Source organism: Dendrobates tinctorius, unplaced genomic scaffold (genome assembly GCF_039654945.1).
Source record: "Dendrobates tinctorius isolate UK_male_01 unplaced genomic scaffold, ASM3965494v1 ptg000003l, whole genome shotgun sequence".
Taxonomy (NCBI): domain Eukaryota; kingdom Metazoa; phylum Chordata; class Amphibia; order Anura; family Dendrobatidae; genus Dendrobates; species Dendrobates tinctorius.
The window spans coordinates 63,978,557-63,996,187 of NW_027361671.1; the positions used below are offsets into that span (position 1 = coordinate 63,978,557).

At 40.7% G+C, this 17,631-nt stretch overlaps 1 protein-coding gene across 1 annotated transcript in view; it reads left to right on the forward strand.

The window, feature by feature from the left end:
* HSD17B4 (hydroxysteroid 17-beta dehydrogenase 4) overlaps nucleotides 1-17,631 on the forward strand; it is a 397,700-nt gene that overhangs the window by 241,637 nt on the left and 138,432 nt on the right. The window contains exons 15-16 of the mRNA XM_073554879.1: nucleotides 1,228-1,299; nucleotides 6,198-6,301. Of these exons, the coding sequence (XP_073410980.1) occupies nucleotides 1,228-1,299; nucleotides 6,198-6,301 (176 nt within the window). The remainder of the gene's footprint in view (nucleotides 1-1,227; nucleotides 1,300-6,197; nucleotides 6,302-17,631) is intronic.

Sequence of the window (17,631 nt, forward strand, 5' to 3'; positions counted from 1 at the left end):
CTCTTCAGAGAGGAAGAGGACTTCAACTATAGCGCCACCTATTGGAACTAGCACTCCTAAAAGTTGTTGTAAACCTTTTGTAAAGAGCTTTGCAACATGACTTGGGATAAGAAGCCAAATCAGAAACTCTATTTGCAGACACAAGTTTTGGGGTGTTTGCCCCTTATCAGTACAAATCAGATTTCAAGTCTTGCACTGGTATCAAGGACAAATACCCTGAAACACGTGTCTGGAAATAGAGCGTCAGGTTAGGCTTCTTATCCTATCAGGCGGCAAGGCTTGTTAAAGGATAGATATTGACATTTAGGATTGCTACATTCAATATGTCATTCTATAGCTCCTGTCCACTTTATTTCTGAAGAGGTTATTTGCATACGTAAATTCCCAGAGGAGCATTGCACTGCCTTTAAGTCTCCTTATGCTGGCTTGGCACTTCCCACTAAGTGAAACAGTCCCCTTTAGCATGTTGTAGATAATAACATTTAGCAATTTCTGTTGACCTGCAGTAGAAATGCGCACAGATTGATTTTCTTGCATCAGATTTTCTTTAAAATTGAATTTTTGCCAAAAATAAAGATTTAAAGTCAAGATGAATTTTTTGGGGGTTTCTGCATACCCACACATCAGCTGAAAAGTGTTCTGGCGGAGGCCAGATGTAATCAACTCTCTTATAGTTTTGGATGGGCTGCCTTAAGATAACCACTTACAATTTTCTGCTAGGTAAAAGCTCCTCTGTTTTGTGTGCGAAATGACTAATGATAAATGTAACACTCTTAAGTGAAATAATTTAGATTCTCATCATTATTCCATTACGTGTTAGTCTCTTTGCTTTGATTTAGATTTTGAGGGTTATGCTCAATTTTTGCTCTGAATTTATGCAACGTCAGATTCCACAACAGGCAGAAGTCTTAAATTCGTAATGTCCATCATCACGGCCTGCCCGTACAGCAGAATACTTTTTTGATCAGGGCTGGAAACTTTTCTCAGCAGGCTTGCCAGTTACATCAATTTTGTAAAGTAACTTTCCTCCTCTTGTAAATTTTCAGTAAAAGCTTTTATTCCAGGTTTGTCATAGATTTGTAGGCTCAGCAAATCTGGAAAAAATATTCCCAGTGCCTTCTAAACTGCATAGCATTATATTGCCTGTTTTTTCCTGCAGTTGTTTCCCCTTTTTTATATATACAGTATATATATATATATATATATTGCATTATTTATTTATTACAGGAGAGATGCGCTCAGAAGGTACGGTGGCAGATGTACTGGACAAAGGCTCGGGAGCTGTCATTCTACTTGACGGTAGGTAGAGCATTTTATGAATGGTTTGTTATAATGGTCAATAAATCCATCTACTGGGTAATCAAATTGTGCGCCTCACTTATTACAAACTTGTTAGTTTTATAAGAGTACGCATCTGCATACAGTTTGCTTTCATTTTGCTTCCCTAATACCGAACTCTGTCAAAAGCATTTCACACCAAAGCAATTTGCAGTTAGAATTACTAGAGGAGGAGAAGGCATTCACATTTCTGATCGTAGTGAAGGTCGTTTCAGAAGAAAAGAGAACCGTGGCCGAGAATTACTAATGAGGTGCAGAGGAGAGAACAAGTGAGCAGAGGCTGCACCCAGATCATGGGGATGTAATCTGTACATCAGACGTCTTCATATCTTCTCTCTGATGCCTTCCGAAATGTAGAGAAATTCTAGATTCATAGCCAATAATGCACCCCAGATTTAAAGTGAGAGTCAATCTGAAGAATTTATGTCCTATGAAGGAGGCAGTCGTGAAAGTGTAAAAAAAAAAAAAACCCAAAACATGCTATATTATATGCTGTATTACACCAGCCCAAGATGTGCTCTTCAGCACAGATGGTGGAAAGAGTGGAAATGGACAGATTATCCATTCACTACCGAAATACATGCAAAGCTGGGTTTCCCATGGAGATTCCCAGAAAGCAGATTACCTAGTAAGCCTGGTGGAAAGATAATATGCTCCAGAAAACTCACTGAGCAGTAAAGGGAGTCGGAGTTCCTCTGTCAAGGATACTCAAAAGAAGGGGCCCAGTGCCATGTCTGACGGGTGCACAAAGTCCCAAGAGGGATCAGAGAAGGGTTCAAGGGGAATATCTCGTCACATTGTTGTTGTGCCCCGGTCATGTATCAGCCCATTGTTCCTTGAACTCGGAGCTGATGGACTGCAGGATGAGCCCGTGCTGCTTCTACTTCGCCTACACTGCCTGCAGCACTGCTAATCATCCTGGCAAGGGGCCTCCGGTGTGCCAAGTGACTCTAAATGGGTTGCAATTGACTGTCCTTCTGGACTCAGGGAGTTTAGTGACCCTGGTAGGTGCCACATTTCCTCATGTGCCAGTTCCTGGGAAGGTGGTAGGCTTCAGATGTATTCATGGATATTTCCTGTGACCCGAGTCGACATTCACATAGACTGTGATTCATAGACTGTGATTCCGTAACCCACAAAGTGGGAGTGGTCAATAATTTGTCATGTCCTGTAATTGTTGATCGTGATTTTCCTCTGTTTTGGGATTTGTGGAGGGAAGTGATAAAGCCTTGGCTGACAACCAGGTTACAGTGATTAAAAACTCGTCACATACCATGGCCGGCGAGTTGCCATTGCCTGTATGGGTTGGCAATAAAGATGTGGAAGCATCCCCTAAAGTCAATATTTCTGAGCTGGAGGTGTCCAGGAAAAATTTTGGCACTGCCCAACTCAGGGACTTAACTTTGAAATGTACTCTGGAAAATTAAGAGTGGTAAATGTTGTTACCCATGATTTGGCTGGGCAATAATGATCTGTTGTGTGAAGGTAACAAAGTGAGGGGCCAGATTAAAGAGCACCTCCTCAAGTCATGATCCAGGGGGTATAATTCGTTGACTCAGGTGAAACAATTTAAACCTGAGATCGGGTGCGGGTCTTGGTGCAGTAGGCATCGTTCACACAGGCCCTTTATTCTTGTGTCAAAACAGTAAAGTTTATTTCCATAGGTTGCACATCACCAAAAAACAAAATAGACCCTAGCTACTCATAAACTGCTCAGCTAGTTCCAGATCGGTCAAACAAAACCAACTTGTCCATAGCAACCACTAACAATTGCAGATAGGTTCACACAGCCTTGGCAGACTCCTTTCAGAGAGACTCTGGATTGTCTCTCCTCACTTCCAACACAACCCACTCTGCTCAGTTTCTCCAGATGACTGATCAGTGAACAGATGTCCTGGTTCTTAGACAAAGCTAGGAAGGTGTGTCAAGACTTGCAGAGCTAGGATTTAACCCTGTCCCACCTGGCTTTCCTACAATATATGGTCTGTATTACAAATGTGTAGGAACTCTACATTACAAACTTGTAGAGATTCTTTGCCCAGTGGCTTTAATGTGTTTGTGCACTTAGCCTACTATATTATTATTATTCTTATTATTAGTAATTTACTGTATTTTAGAGCACCATTGATTTCATACTATAAAAATAGTTTACATGCTAAATACTGTTATAGATTACATTGAAACACATCATAAAAAAATAGCCTCACCAAAACCTTGGCAAATGACAAATGCAATAGCAGGACGCAGCAGGCTCCCACTGATAAAGGCTGGGGCAGCACAGGTGCACGCTACTGATGAGAACAACCACCCACTCACCTAAATTATGGAGGGATTGGCTGCCTAGTAGAAAAAATGCAGACAGATCTTGCATAGGATGCTAGTCACACAGGTAAGCGTGATGCAAAGTGTCTGGATAACAGCTTATTGATCACACCCATAGTCTTAGCACTCAGGCTGTCCAGCACTATATATGCACCACACAGAAAACCAATCCAACATGTGTCAAAACAGTGAAGTTTATTTCCATAGGTTGCAAATCACCAAAAAACAAAATAGACCCTAGCTACTCATAAACTGCTCAGCTAGTCCCAGATCGGTCAAACAAAACTTCAACTTTTCCATAGCAACCACTAATAATTTCAGATAGATGCACTGAGCCTGTGCTGACTCATTTCAGAGGGACTCTGGATTGTCTCTCCTCTCCTCCAACACAACCCACTCTGCTCAGTTTCCCCAGCTGACTGATCAGTGAACACATGTCCTGGTTCTTAGTCAATGCTAGGAAGGTGCATCTAATCAAGACCTACAGAGCTAGGATTTAACCGAGTCCTACCTGGCTTTCCTACTATATATGGTCTGTATTACAAATGTGTAGGAACGCTACATTACAAACTTGTAGAGATTCAATATTCAGTGGCTTTAATATGTTTGTCCACTCAGCCTACTATATTATTATTCTTATTAATAGTCATTTACTGTATTTTAAAGCACTATTGATTTCATACTATAAAAATAGTTTACATGCTAAATACTGTTATAAATTATAATGAACAAACTAAAAATGACAGAAATAGAGGGGGAGAAGGACCCTTCTTTCTCTTGCTTACAGTCTGCATGATAATGGAAAAGGAGCTAATGGGATAAGCAGCAGCTTAGGTGGTGGTGAGGTAACAGCGGGGTCATTACAGGTGGTAAGCTTTCTTCAAAAGATGGGTTTTCAAGTTTTGTCTAAAGGTTTTGAATGTGGTGGATAATGGTGCGAGTTGGGGCATGGAATGGGTGATACTCAGGCAAAGTCTTGATGGAACTTGGGTGGGAACGTGCAAATGTTGAGGAGAGAAGGAAATCTTGTAAGACTGGAGAATGTGTTGGTAGATATCAGGAGATTAGTTTGTAGATATATGAAAGGGACAGATTATGTACAGATTTGTAGGTCAATTTTAGTTTGAACTGGATTCGGTGGAGATTTGGAAGCCAATGTAGGGATTTGCGGAGGAGTAGCAAGGGGAGAGAGGGTGATCAGTCAGGCAGCATCGTTAAGGGCAGATTGGAGATATTTAGGAGCGTTTTCTGGGAGGCCACAGTGAGGGATATTGCAGTAGTCATGGCGGTAGATGATGAAGGCATGCACTAACATTTTAGTAGATTCAGGGTTGAGTATTGGACATCGGGAGCTTTTCTCTCAGGCCCTCATTCAACAGATGAATGCCAATAGTGTGTTCTTTCGGCTTTTCTCTGGCAGACTGCTCTCTCCTATATAGTGATCCATTGCAAGTAAACATGCTACGTGATATATGTTGCTTGTTCTTAAAATGTGCCCCTATGGTGGACGGATATGTGGGTATCCATCCTGACTGTGGCCACTATTGACGCACACCTCCTGAGTGTATCTGTCTGGCTGTGTGCACAGAGCAAGTACCTAGCCATACACATCCATATATATATAGTTATATATTTATGTATATCTATCTATATATTTGTACTGAAAGAGGTAAAGTAAAAGTATCAATTATCTTAACAACCAGACTTTGATGTCCCTTAAAGAAGAGTTTCTTCAGCTCACTAATGTGATTAGAAAAGAATAGTCAATTACATCATTTAGTATTCCCTGAATGAAGTCCATAAATCTCCATTACTAATTAGATGTCAGGTCCCAGGATGGCAGCTCCCATGATAATTGGAGTAATGGCTGCTTTATGTGAAATGTTTTCTTGTATTTAGTGTGCTACGATAACTGTATTAGCATAAAGACACATTTATACATCTGTTCTTCCCTTCGTGCTGTTTTTTACTGATGGATTTGCTAGAATGAATACCTTTTTTATTTGGTGGTCTCTTCGTTTCTAGCTGGACTTTTCAATCTCCAATAAGATACCTCAAATCAAGTGATAAAATATTGCAGTACAGCTTCCCATAATGATTGCATAAAGTGTCAACTGTCTGATTTTGCAAACATCCTTTAGAGTGATGCATTGCACGTATTTGCAACTTTCAATTTTTTTTGTATATTTTAACCCAGGTACTTACTAACCCACCAAATTCAGTAAGTCACTGGTGTCTATTTGTCACCACCCGTGTCCCATCACACACAATACATGGGAGTGGGACCAGAGCCTAAGAAATGAGTGTATATAGTACATTATACTAGAACTTTGGCAGCATTCGTATATATTTCCTGATCCTCTCTGGTTTATATCTGCATAGTGGATTATGAACAGGATTCACATTGTAGACTGCCTCATATAGGTCTCTGAATTCCTTCATCTTTGTTCTTTACTCATCTTTGCATGCTTTCTTGTTGTGTTTAGAGTAAAACGCACAAACAGAAATTCACTTGTTTTTTTCCCCTCTTTTCCTAGTACATACCTATTGTGGTAACGAGCTCATCTGCTATAACCAGTTCTCTGTGTTTGTGGTTGGTGCCGGTGGATTTGGTGGGAAACGGTCCTCGTCCAAGGCCAAAGTATGTATAATGTACAATGCTTCGTGTTTGTTCTAGCTCTAAATAATGAGTGTGAATGTCTCTTGACGGCACTTGTAACAAGCACATAATGAGTTCATACCACTCATCCTAGAAAGAATGTGGATGTGGGCTAATTAAAATGTGTATTGAATAGTACATAACCAAAAGTCACTGTGAGCATTATTAGTGCTAAAATCTAGTTTCCTTGGTTTCTTTCAACGACAATGAATGGTCTTCTGTATCTAAAAATGTAATAAATGTGAATTTTTACAGCAAAAACCTTCACAAGTTTTACTTTAAAAGTGGGTCTTTTACCCCTCTATGGTCATTTATCTGAGGGCAGATTAGGATAGAGGCTTGGCAATACATATTTCTCAAAAAATCAAGAAAAAATAATATAGGAGGTTCGGTTGAATACAGCGAACATGGAGGAACCCCAAAAATTGACTGATATAAAATATAACTTGTAATGACATACTGTTTAAAAGGGACAAACAACATTAAATGACAAGCACCGTACTAAAAACACCATACAGGCAGGGTCCAGCGTAGGTACAGCTCAGAGGGGTCGTTTACCACAGTTTTAACAATATATATCAACTATCATAATCATGCATGGCAAGTCACCTTCCCTTTGACCTTATACACACCTGTGTTTTCCTGTTTTTTTTGACTGTCCCTATATAAATGCTGTCCATAAATCCCTTGATGGTATGAATGTTGATTAGCCATAACTTATCGTTAGCGCACTTCAGGACAGTAGGGCCAGCCGTCGTTGAGCGAGGGTCCCATTCTCGTTTAGGTTTTCATAGGTTGCCAACCTCCGCAAGTAAGCACGTGTACACGTCAGGGATTTATTAATAAGGTGAACACAGTGTGCACTTTTTAGTCTGGTGTTTGTCACTTAATGTTTGTCCCTTTTAAACGGTATCTCATAAAAAGTTATATTTTATTTAGGTCAATTTTGGGGGTTCCTCCATGTTGGCAATATATATTTCTCTGATTAAAATGAAATATTTTTATGCCCTTAGGACTCATGGAGAAAGCCTGTGAGTCCTGTTTCCCCCTCCCACACAGATTGATTGACAGAGCTCCCTATTTCCAAATTTATATGTGAAAGATGGCAATCACTATTAGTGAGCTGGGAAGTAGGACTCAGAGGTTCTCTAGTCCTAAGAGACATCTCATCCACCTCCATTGTCTACATTTCGGATTTAGGCTTCCTTTAGGTAGGTAGGCATTGCAGATCTGAGAAGGTGAATCTAATTGTATTAAATACTATCCTCCTTGTCTGCTGTCTCTCTCCTTCTTGTGCTGTGTTCTGCCCTCATGTGCACTCTTCTTTGACCTGTCTTCCCCATGTGCTCTGTGTCTCACCCCTGTGTCTTACCGTGTACAGAACATACCACAGCTCCTGGGCAGGGGAGGTAGCAAAATACAATACTGACATTACAGCAGGAGATCAGAGGATTCATTTTGGTAAAATATTGTTTAAAACTGTCAGTGAAATATTTTACCTCACAAAATGAATCCTCTGTGATCCCCTGCTGTAATGTCAGTATTGTGTGTGTGTGTGTGGTGCGTACGGCATATAGTGTTCCGCTGGTGGTACCGCGCAATAGGTTGGTGGTACCAGCAGCAGTTTCCATAGTGAGACACCCATCACTTGGGTGTCCCAATATGGCGGTCAGTGAACTTCCTCCACTTGGAATTCTGGGATTCGGTGACATCTGGACAGAACAGGAAATGAGAGCATTACAAGGCAATTATATAAATAGATATTTAAACTTCGAAAAAACAACACTTTTTATCATTTGCACTACTTTCCAGTTATTTTATGCATCTGCTTTTCCGTTGCATGTTCTTGGTTACAAACGCCATGTTTTCTAACGTGATCTAACACCTACTCTTCCAAAATGCACTTCACTTCAGTCACAGAGTAACCAATTCTTGTGTCAAACTGGATCATGAGCTACAGGCACTAAAGGACCTATCCGTATAATGTGAAGTTAGTCTGGATGGCCCTTGGCAACCCATCTGATCCTTACTTTCATTGTCTGAAAATACACTGCAGAACTGAAATCTTTCTAGTTGTTATCACCATGCATTTTTTTCCCCCTTAAATTTAAACAATTCCCTTTATATTTAATGCTGATCTTATATTCCCAGAGACAGCTCTTTTGGGAGACCTAGAAGTACAGTGCCTTGAAAAGTATTCATACCCCATGAACACAAAGTAGCAAGTATTTGTGATGTGTAAAGGAAATTATATAAGGTTCACAAATTATTTTAAAAATATCAATCTGAGAATTGTGAGGTGCATTTGTATTCAACCCCTCTCATTCCCCTAAATAAAATCCCGAGAGACCACTTGTGTGTAATTTTTCTCAGTATAACTACAGGAAGTTCTGTGAAAGCCTCAGATGAACGTTAGGGATCAAACAGCATCACGAAAACCAAAGAACAGAAAAGAAATGTCAGGGAAAAAGTGGTGAGGAAGAGTAAAGCAGGGTTAGGTTATAAAAAGAAGCCCAAGCTCTGAACATCTCATGAAGCAATGTTCAATCCATCATCCAAAAATGATACAAATTGTGTTGTCCATTTTCTCCTGTGAAAACGGAAATATAATATAATTCTGTGAAGCATCAGTGGGTCCAAGATTCTCACCACACCCCTAGATGAATTCCTTGATGGTTGTAGTTTAAAAAATGTGATCACTTGTGTGGGATTTCTGCTTCTTTCGGCATCTCTGGAGAACTGTAAATCTGATATGGCGTCCACAATCTGTTCCAGGCAAATTTGCAGTGCAAAAACCAACTAGTGCTCCTTCCCTTCCGCGTGCTGTCGTGTGCCCCGATAGTAGATTATCATCACATATGGGGCATTCGCGTACTCAGGAGAAATTGCTAAACATGTTTTGGGGGTCCACTTTTTCCTCCTAATCTTATGAAAATGAAAAACAAAATTGGGCTAAAACAGCATTTTAGGGAAAGGTTTTAAAGCCTCCAAACAAAATTCCTGAATGTGGTTTTGAGTCTGTTGAAAAGTTTAGTTTTAGTTTTCTTGTTTAGGGGTTTTCTTTCCAATTAGGAAGCCCCCTCATGTCATCCATATGCTTTAATTGGTCGTATCGATAGATATTGCATCAATAGGACGTCCACTTTTTTCTATCACGCATGACAGCACCTGCAGAAAGCGGGGATCCGTCCTTCAAGGGCAGAAATCTACAAAGTAAAAAGGGCAGAGCCTTTCCAACATATCTGTTGGTTTCCTGTCCTTGGAGAAGGGAACCTACAGTCTGGAGTTATCCGGGGTGATGATCATCTCGGTACATTAAGATATTACTTACCCTGGCCCAGGCCCCTTGGAAAGTGGTCCTTGGGGGGAAATCAGCTAGCGTGCGGAGGCATGGTGACAGCATAGTTGTGTGACCCCTGGCTGCAGTGTCATCCCGGATGTGCCCATATGCAGGGCACATCAGCCTATCAAGGCGCGCCCTCATGACGAGTGCACCAGTGACGGAAGTGATGGGATTTTTCTGAAGACGCCCATTTGGCGAATTTAAATTTTCACATAATAAGATTTGCTCACTAATTATCCAATTAATTATCAGTAAAGCATATGTAATGAAAAGCTGCAAACAAGAAAGCTAGTTGCAATGAATGGTTTGTCTTGGTGCCAGTAGGGGTGCACAGCTAGGATCCTGTTAATGTTCTTTTTACCCGCCGTCATTCTGCAATCTTAATTCCTAATGCTGTTACCACAGAGCCGCACAACACCAGACAGATATAAAATCTTCCGCTTTTCTGCAGAGAGCAGACAGACTGTAAATAGAATCTGGATTCTCTTGTGGACTTTTGCTTTGTGTATTTCCCCATTGTCATTGTAGGTTTTATTATTAGAAGAATACAGTAATGGTTGGTGTTTCGCTCTTGCTTTACATGTATATTGCTGCGAGCGTATTGAATAAACTCCATTTCTGATTTGTAATGTGAATTATTTCAGGGTTCAAATGTAAGGTCTCAATATATGTAACAATATTACGGTACTTTGTGAATTGGTATTAAAAATGACAACAGTCATTGAGGTTTAAAAATCTATTTTGCTGAAAGAATCATTATTTTGTTGTACACTTTCATCTTGGAATTGTATATCATCATTGTAGTAATGTTTTGGTTAAGCCTCAGAACTTTACGCAGCGTTTTGTACATATGAATCAAATTTTATGGTCTGCACTGTTCCTTTCAGATAAAGTTATAGACGGTGTACTCCCCACAGAGGCATTACTTCCAGCGTTCATACTCTGTATTGTGCTGCATAATAAATACACCCCATAGTGAGAAGACTGTATTATGAATTCTAGATGAAAGTTTATATGTATAAATGGTACGATGGCACCTTTGCATGCTTCTAAATGAGCCGTTTTCCTACCTGATCAATTTGGAGGGACAAAATGTACATACAGTTGTGGCCAAAAGTATTGACACACCTGCAATTTTGTCAGATAATACTCAGTTTCTTCCTGAAAATGATTGCAAACACAAATTCTTTGGTATTATCTTCATTTAATTTGTCTTAAATGAAAAAACACAAACGAGAATGAAGCAAAAAGCAAAACATTGATCATTTCACACAAAACTCCAAAAATGTGCCAGACAAAAGTATTGGCACCCTCAGCCTAATACTTGGTTGCACAACCTTTAGCCAAAATAACTGCGACCAACCGCTTCCGGTAACCATCAATGAGTTTCTTACAATGCTCTGCTGGAATTTTAGACCATTCTTCTTTGGCAAACTGCTCCAGGTCCCTGATATTAGAAGGGTGCCTTCTCCAAACTGCCATTTTTAGATCTCTCCACAGGTGTTCTATGGGATTCAGGTCTGGACTCATTGCTGGCCACCTTAGAAGTCTCCGGTGCTTTCTCTCAAACTATTTTCTAGTGCTTTTTGAACTGTGTTTTGGGTCATTGTCCTGCTGGAAGACCCATGACCTCTGAGGGAGACCCAGCTTTCTCACACTGAGCCCTACATTATGCTGCAAAATTTGTTGGTAGTCTGAATAATGCCATGCACACGGTCAAGCAGTCCAGTGCCAGAGGCAGCAAAGCAACCCCAAAACATCAGGGAACCTCCGCCATGTTTGACTGTAGGGACCGTGTTTTTTTTCTTTGAATGCCTCTTTTTTTTCTCCTGTAAACTCTTATGTTGATGCCTTTGCCCAAAAAGCTCTACTTTTGTCTCATCTGACCAGAGAACATTCTTCCAAAACGTTTTAGGCTTTTTCAGGTAAGTTTTGGCAAACTCCAGCCTGGCTTTTTTATGTCTCGGGGTAAGAAGTGGGGTCTTCCTGGGTCTCCTACCATACAGTCCCTTTTCATTCAGACGCCGACGGATAGTACGGGTTGACACTGTTGTACCCTCGGACTGCAGGGCAGCTTGAACTTGTTTGGATGTTAGTCGAGGTTCTTTATCCAACATCCGCACAATCTTGCGTTGAAATCTCTTGTCAATTTTTCTTTTCCGTCCACATCTAGGGAGGTTAGCCACAGTGCCATGGGCTTTAGACTTCTTGATGACACTGCGCACGGTAGACACAGGAACATTCAGGTCTTTGGAGATGGACTTGTAGCCTTGAGATTGCTCATGCTTCCTCACAATTTGGTTTCTCAAGTCCTCAGACAGTTCTTTGGTCTTCTTTCTTTTCTCCATGCTCAATGTGGTACACACAAGGACACAGGACAGAGTTGAGTCCACTTTAATCCATGTCAACTGGCTGCAAGTGTGATTGTTATTGCTAACACCTGTTAGGTGCCACAGGTAAGTTACAGGTGCTGTTAATTACACAAATTAGAGAAGCATACTTTTGTCCACCCTCTTATTTATGTTTGGTGAGGAATTATATCCAATTTGGCTTTAGGACAATTCTTTTTGTGTTTTTTCAATTAAGACAAATTAAATGAAGATAATAATACCAAAGAATTTGTGTTTGCAATCATTTTCAGGAAGAAACTGAGTATTATCTGATAAAATTGCAGGGGTGTCAATACTTTTGGCCACAACTGTACAATTGGAAGGTGCAGCAGCATAACGTTGGGGTGGAAGGTGGTCATCAGAATTGCCAACTGATTATTCAGTTTGTCATGGATGGCCCAAAGTTCAGAGATGGCCCCTATTTTTTTTTTTTAAATTCATGTCCAGTCAAAGAGATCACACAATTTCAAAGACCCTAGCCTTAAGACTTATAGAATAAGACTGATACTGAAGATTGCACTTAGTGTGTGTATGTGTGCATATATATAAATACACACCATAAGATGCCTCTAAAAAATGTGCTCATGACGCACTGTTACAGGGTGTAAATGTTGCTGACGCTGTAATTGTGGTAATATACCACAATTCTGTACTACTGGCCTCCATCCTGGTATATACAGCTCTGGCAAAAATTAAGAGACCACTGCACAGTTTTATAACAATCAGCTTTTCTACATGTCTGACAGCCATTCCATTCCAGTGTCAGTTGAATTCCAAGCAGAGTACACCTCATTCTACTTAATGTGCTTCCGATTAGGTGATCACCTGAACCAAATCTTATTTAGTGAAGGAAAGTATGAAAAACCCTGCTGTGGTGTTCACAATCCTCTTGCACTAGGGCAAGCTGGATGGCAAAACAAGTGCTAGTAATATCCCATATGTAATAGGAATGAAAAAATAACTTTTTACCATGCCAAAGGAGTTGAAAAGAAAAGTCTTGAGTGAGGAAAAGAAGTGCTAAATTCTGGCTTTACTAGCAGAGGGATACAGTGAGCATCATGTTGCCTCCATCCTTAAAATTTCTAAGATGGCAGTCCATTACAACGAAGTCAAGCAGCAGACATTGGGGACAACAAAGCTACAGAGGGCGAAAATGACTCTCCACTGACCGGGATGACCGTCATCTTATTCGAATGTCGCTCAGCAACCGCAGGATGGCATCAAGTGACCTACAAAAGGAATGGCAAATGGCAGCTGGGGTGAAGTGCATGGCAAGAACAGTTAATAACAGGCTCCTAGAGGAAGGGCTCAAGTCGCGTAAAGCTAGAAAAAAGCCTTTCATCAATGAGAAGCAAAGGAGAGCCAGGCTGAAGTTTTCCAAAGACCATAAGGATTGGACCATAGAGGAATGGCGTAAGGTAATCTTTTCTGAGTCCAATTTTCAGCTTTGCCCAACACCTGATCGTCTAATGGTTAGACGGAGACCTGGAGAGGTGTACAAGCCACAGTGTCTTGCACCCACTGTGAAATTTGGTGGAGTACCGTGATGATCTGGAGATGCTTCTTCAAGGCTGGAATTAGGCAAGTTAATCTTTGCGAAGGACGTATGAATCAAGCCGCATACAAGGTTATCCTAGAAAAACAGTTGATTCCTTCTACTCAGGCAATGCTCCTCAACTCTGAGGACTGTTTTTTTCCAGCAGGACAATGCACCATGCCACACAGCAAGGTCAATCAATGTGTGGATGAAGGACCACCACATCAAATCCCTGTCATGGATAGCCCAATCTCCAGACCTGAACCCCTTTGAAAAACTTTGGAATGTATTCAAGAGGAAGATGGATAGTCACAAGCCATCAAACAAAGAAGAACTGCTTAGATTTTTGTACCAGGAGTGGCACAAGGTCACCCTAAAGCAGTGTGAAAGACTCGTGGAAAGCAAGCCAAGACGCATGAAACCGGTGATTAAAAATCATGGTTATTCCACAAAATATTGATTTCTGAACTCTTCTTGAGTTAAAAAATTAGTATTGTTGTTTCTAAATGATTATGAACTTGCTTTCTTGGCGTTATTTGAGGTCTGCAAGCACTGCATTTTTTTGTTATTTTGAAAAAATAAATACAAAATTTAGTGCTTGGAAATTCGAAGAATAAGAAAATATAAGAATAAAAGAGCAATTTACATTTTACTCAAAAATATAGTTATAAAGGGAAAAATCAGACAAACTGAAAATTTTGCAGTAGTCTCTTAATTTTTACCAGAGCTATATATGAGTCCCATCCTGATGTATACAGTTAGGTCCATACATATTTGGACAGAGACAACATTTTTCTAATTTTGGTTCTAGACATTACCACAATGAATTTTAAGCAAAACAATTCAGATGCAGTTGAAGTTCAGACTTTGAGCTTTCATTTGAGGGTATCCACATTAAAATTGGATGAAGGGTTTAGGAGTTTCAGCTCCTTAACCTGTGCCATCCTGTTTTTAAAGGGACCAAAAGTAATTGGACAATTGACTCCAAGGCTATTTCATGGACAGGTGTGGGCAATCCCTTCGTTATGTCATTTTAAATTAAGCAGATAAAAGGCCTGGAGTTGATTTGAGGTGTGGTGCTTGCATTTGGAAGGTTTTGCTGTGAAGGAAACATGCGGTCAAAGGAGCTCTCCATGCAGGTGAAACAAGTCATCCTTAAGCTGCAAAAACAGAAAAAACCCATCCGAGTAATTGCTACAACATTAGGAGTGGCAAAATGTACAGTTTGGTACATCCTGAGAAAGAAAGCACTGGTGAACTCATCAATGCAAAAAAAGACCTGGGCGCCCACGGAAGACAACAGTGGTGGATGATCGCAGAATAATCTCCATGGTGAAGAGAAACCCCTTCACAACAGCCAACCAAGTGAACAACACTCTCCAGGAGGTATGTGTATCAATATCCAAATCTACCATAAAGAGAAGACTGCATGAAAGTAAATACAGAGGGTTCACTGCACGGTGCAAGCCACTCATAAGCATCAAGAATCAAAAGGCTAGACTGGACTTTGCTAAAAAACATTTAAAAAAGCCAGCACAGTTCTGGAAGAACATTCTTTGGACAGATGAAACCAAGATCAACCTCTACCAGAATGATGGAAAGAGAAAAGTATGGCGAAGGCGTGGTACAGCTCATGATCCAAAGAATACCACATCATCTGTAAACACGGCGGAGGCAGTGTGATGGCTTGGGCATGCATGGCTGCCAGTGGCACTGAGTCACTAGTGTTTATTGATGTTGTGACACAGGACAGAAGCAGCCGAATTAATTCTAAGGTATTCAGAGCCATACTGTGTGCTCAGATCCAGCCAAATGCAGCCAAACTGATTGGTCATCGTTTCATACTACAGATGGATAATTACCCAAAACATAAAGAAGTGGAATATTCTTGAATGGCCAAGTCAGTCACCTGATCTCAACCCAATTGAGCATGCATTTCACTTGTTAAAGACTAAACATCAGACAGGCCCACAAACAAACAGCAACTGAAAACCACTGCAGTGAAGGCCTGGCAGAGCATTAAGAAGGAGGAAACACAGCATCTGGTCATGTCCAGGAGTTCAAGACTTGAGGCAGTCATTGCCAACAAAGGGTTTTCAACCAAGTGCTAAAAATGAACATTTTATTTACAATTATTTAATCTGTCCAATTACTTTTGGTCCCTTTAAAAACAGGGTGGCACATGTTAAGGAGCTGAAAATCCTAAACCCTTCATCCAATTTTAATATGGATGCCCTCAAATGAAAGCTGAAAGTCTGAACTTCAACTGCATCTGAACTGTTTTGTTTAAAATTCATTGTGGTAATGTCTAGAACCAAAATTAGAAAAATGTTGTCTCTGTCCAAATATATATGGACGTAACTGTATGTCCTTACCCAGGTATATATTGTTCCCCATCCTGGTTAATGTGGCCCCCATCCCCATTCTGGTGGTAAACATGGCCCCCAACATGGTGCACACATACAAAAAATATGATTCCACTTGCCTTTCTCTCTCACAGCACTGCATCCTTTGCTGAAGCAAGCAGCTGATTTCAGCGTGTAACAGCACATATAAATTTAATAGTTCTGTTCTGTCAATTTCTTGTCACCTGCATCTTAAAAACATCTCCAGAATCCGACCTTTTCTCACCTTTGAAACTGCTAAGACTCTTACTGTCGCTCTTATTCATTCTCGTCTGGACTACTGCAACTCTCTTCTGATCGGTCTCCCTCTTACCAAACTTTCTCCTCTCCAATCCATCTTGAATGCGGCAGCCAGGGTCATATTTCTGTCCAGCCGCTTCACCGATGCCTCCATCTTGTGCCAGTCATTACACTGGCGACCTATTCGCAACAGGGTCCAGTATAAACTCATCTCTCACCTACAAAGCTCTCCACAGTTCTGCACTGCCTTATATCTCCTCTCTCATCTCTGTCTATCGCCCTACACGTGCCCTATGTTCTACAAATGACCTAAGACTAACATCCCCCGTAATCCGTACCTCGCACCTTCGTCTCCAAGACTTCTCTCGTGCTGCGCCAGTTCTCTGTAATGCACTTCCCCAGACGATCAGTAAACTAACTTTGCCCTGTTCCCTCTTTCCAAATATTATTCTGAATCTGCACCCTACTATTCATCTGTCTCCACACACTCCATGCACACGATAACTGCACTTAATACTTGACTATTGCACTTAAACACAAGGGCTGATGACCGGATCATGCTGCTTTATATTAAAATCCATATTTATTATAATTGCCAGACCTGAAATAACAAGCACTTTTCACCTACTGTGTCCCCCCATTTCCTTGTAGATTGTAAGCTTGCGAGCAGGGACCTCACTCCTAATGGCACTGTTTAAATTGTCTTAACTTGTATTGAATTTATTGTCTGTACATGTCCCGCTTAATTGTAAAGTGCTGCGGAATATGTTGGTGCTATATAAATACAAATTATTGTTATTAATTATTATTCTGTAAACTAAGCCTCGAACTGATAGCTTCCATACGGTGTCTAATCGACCAAAACAGAGTAGTGGTAGCAGCGAGTAGTCTGGGGTTATCGGAGAGTTAACAGTGACCATACCTGGGTGTGTACAAATATTTCTTCTTTTTTGGAATCCGGAGGTGTAGATGCCGCACGCTCACCGTTAATTTTCCACCGCTACAAGACAAGTGGGAAGAGTGAGGCTAAGCGCCAGATTTGGCACATCTTATAGATGTGCCTTTTCTGGGGTGGATGAGCACTGATTTTTTTTTTTTTTGTCTAGGAGAGGGCCAATATTCATAACCCTTTCCTAGGCTATAAATTTCAGCCCACAACTGTCTACCTAGCCTATGCTGGTTAGATTTTATAGAGGGACCCTATGTCAATTTTATTCTGGGGCACCCTTGTAAACTAGCCAGTAAAGGCTAAGCCGACAGCTGCGAGGGGATATTTATAGCTATTGGTTCCTTCCTATAATATTAACATCAGCCCTCAGCTTTCCTTCTGCTGGTTATGGTATTTTTTTTTTCTTTACATTAAGAGTTGCTATTTGGTTACAGCCCATGTAGGTTCA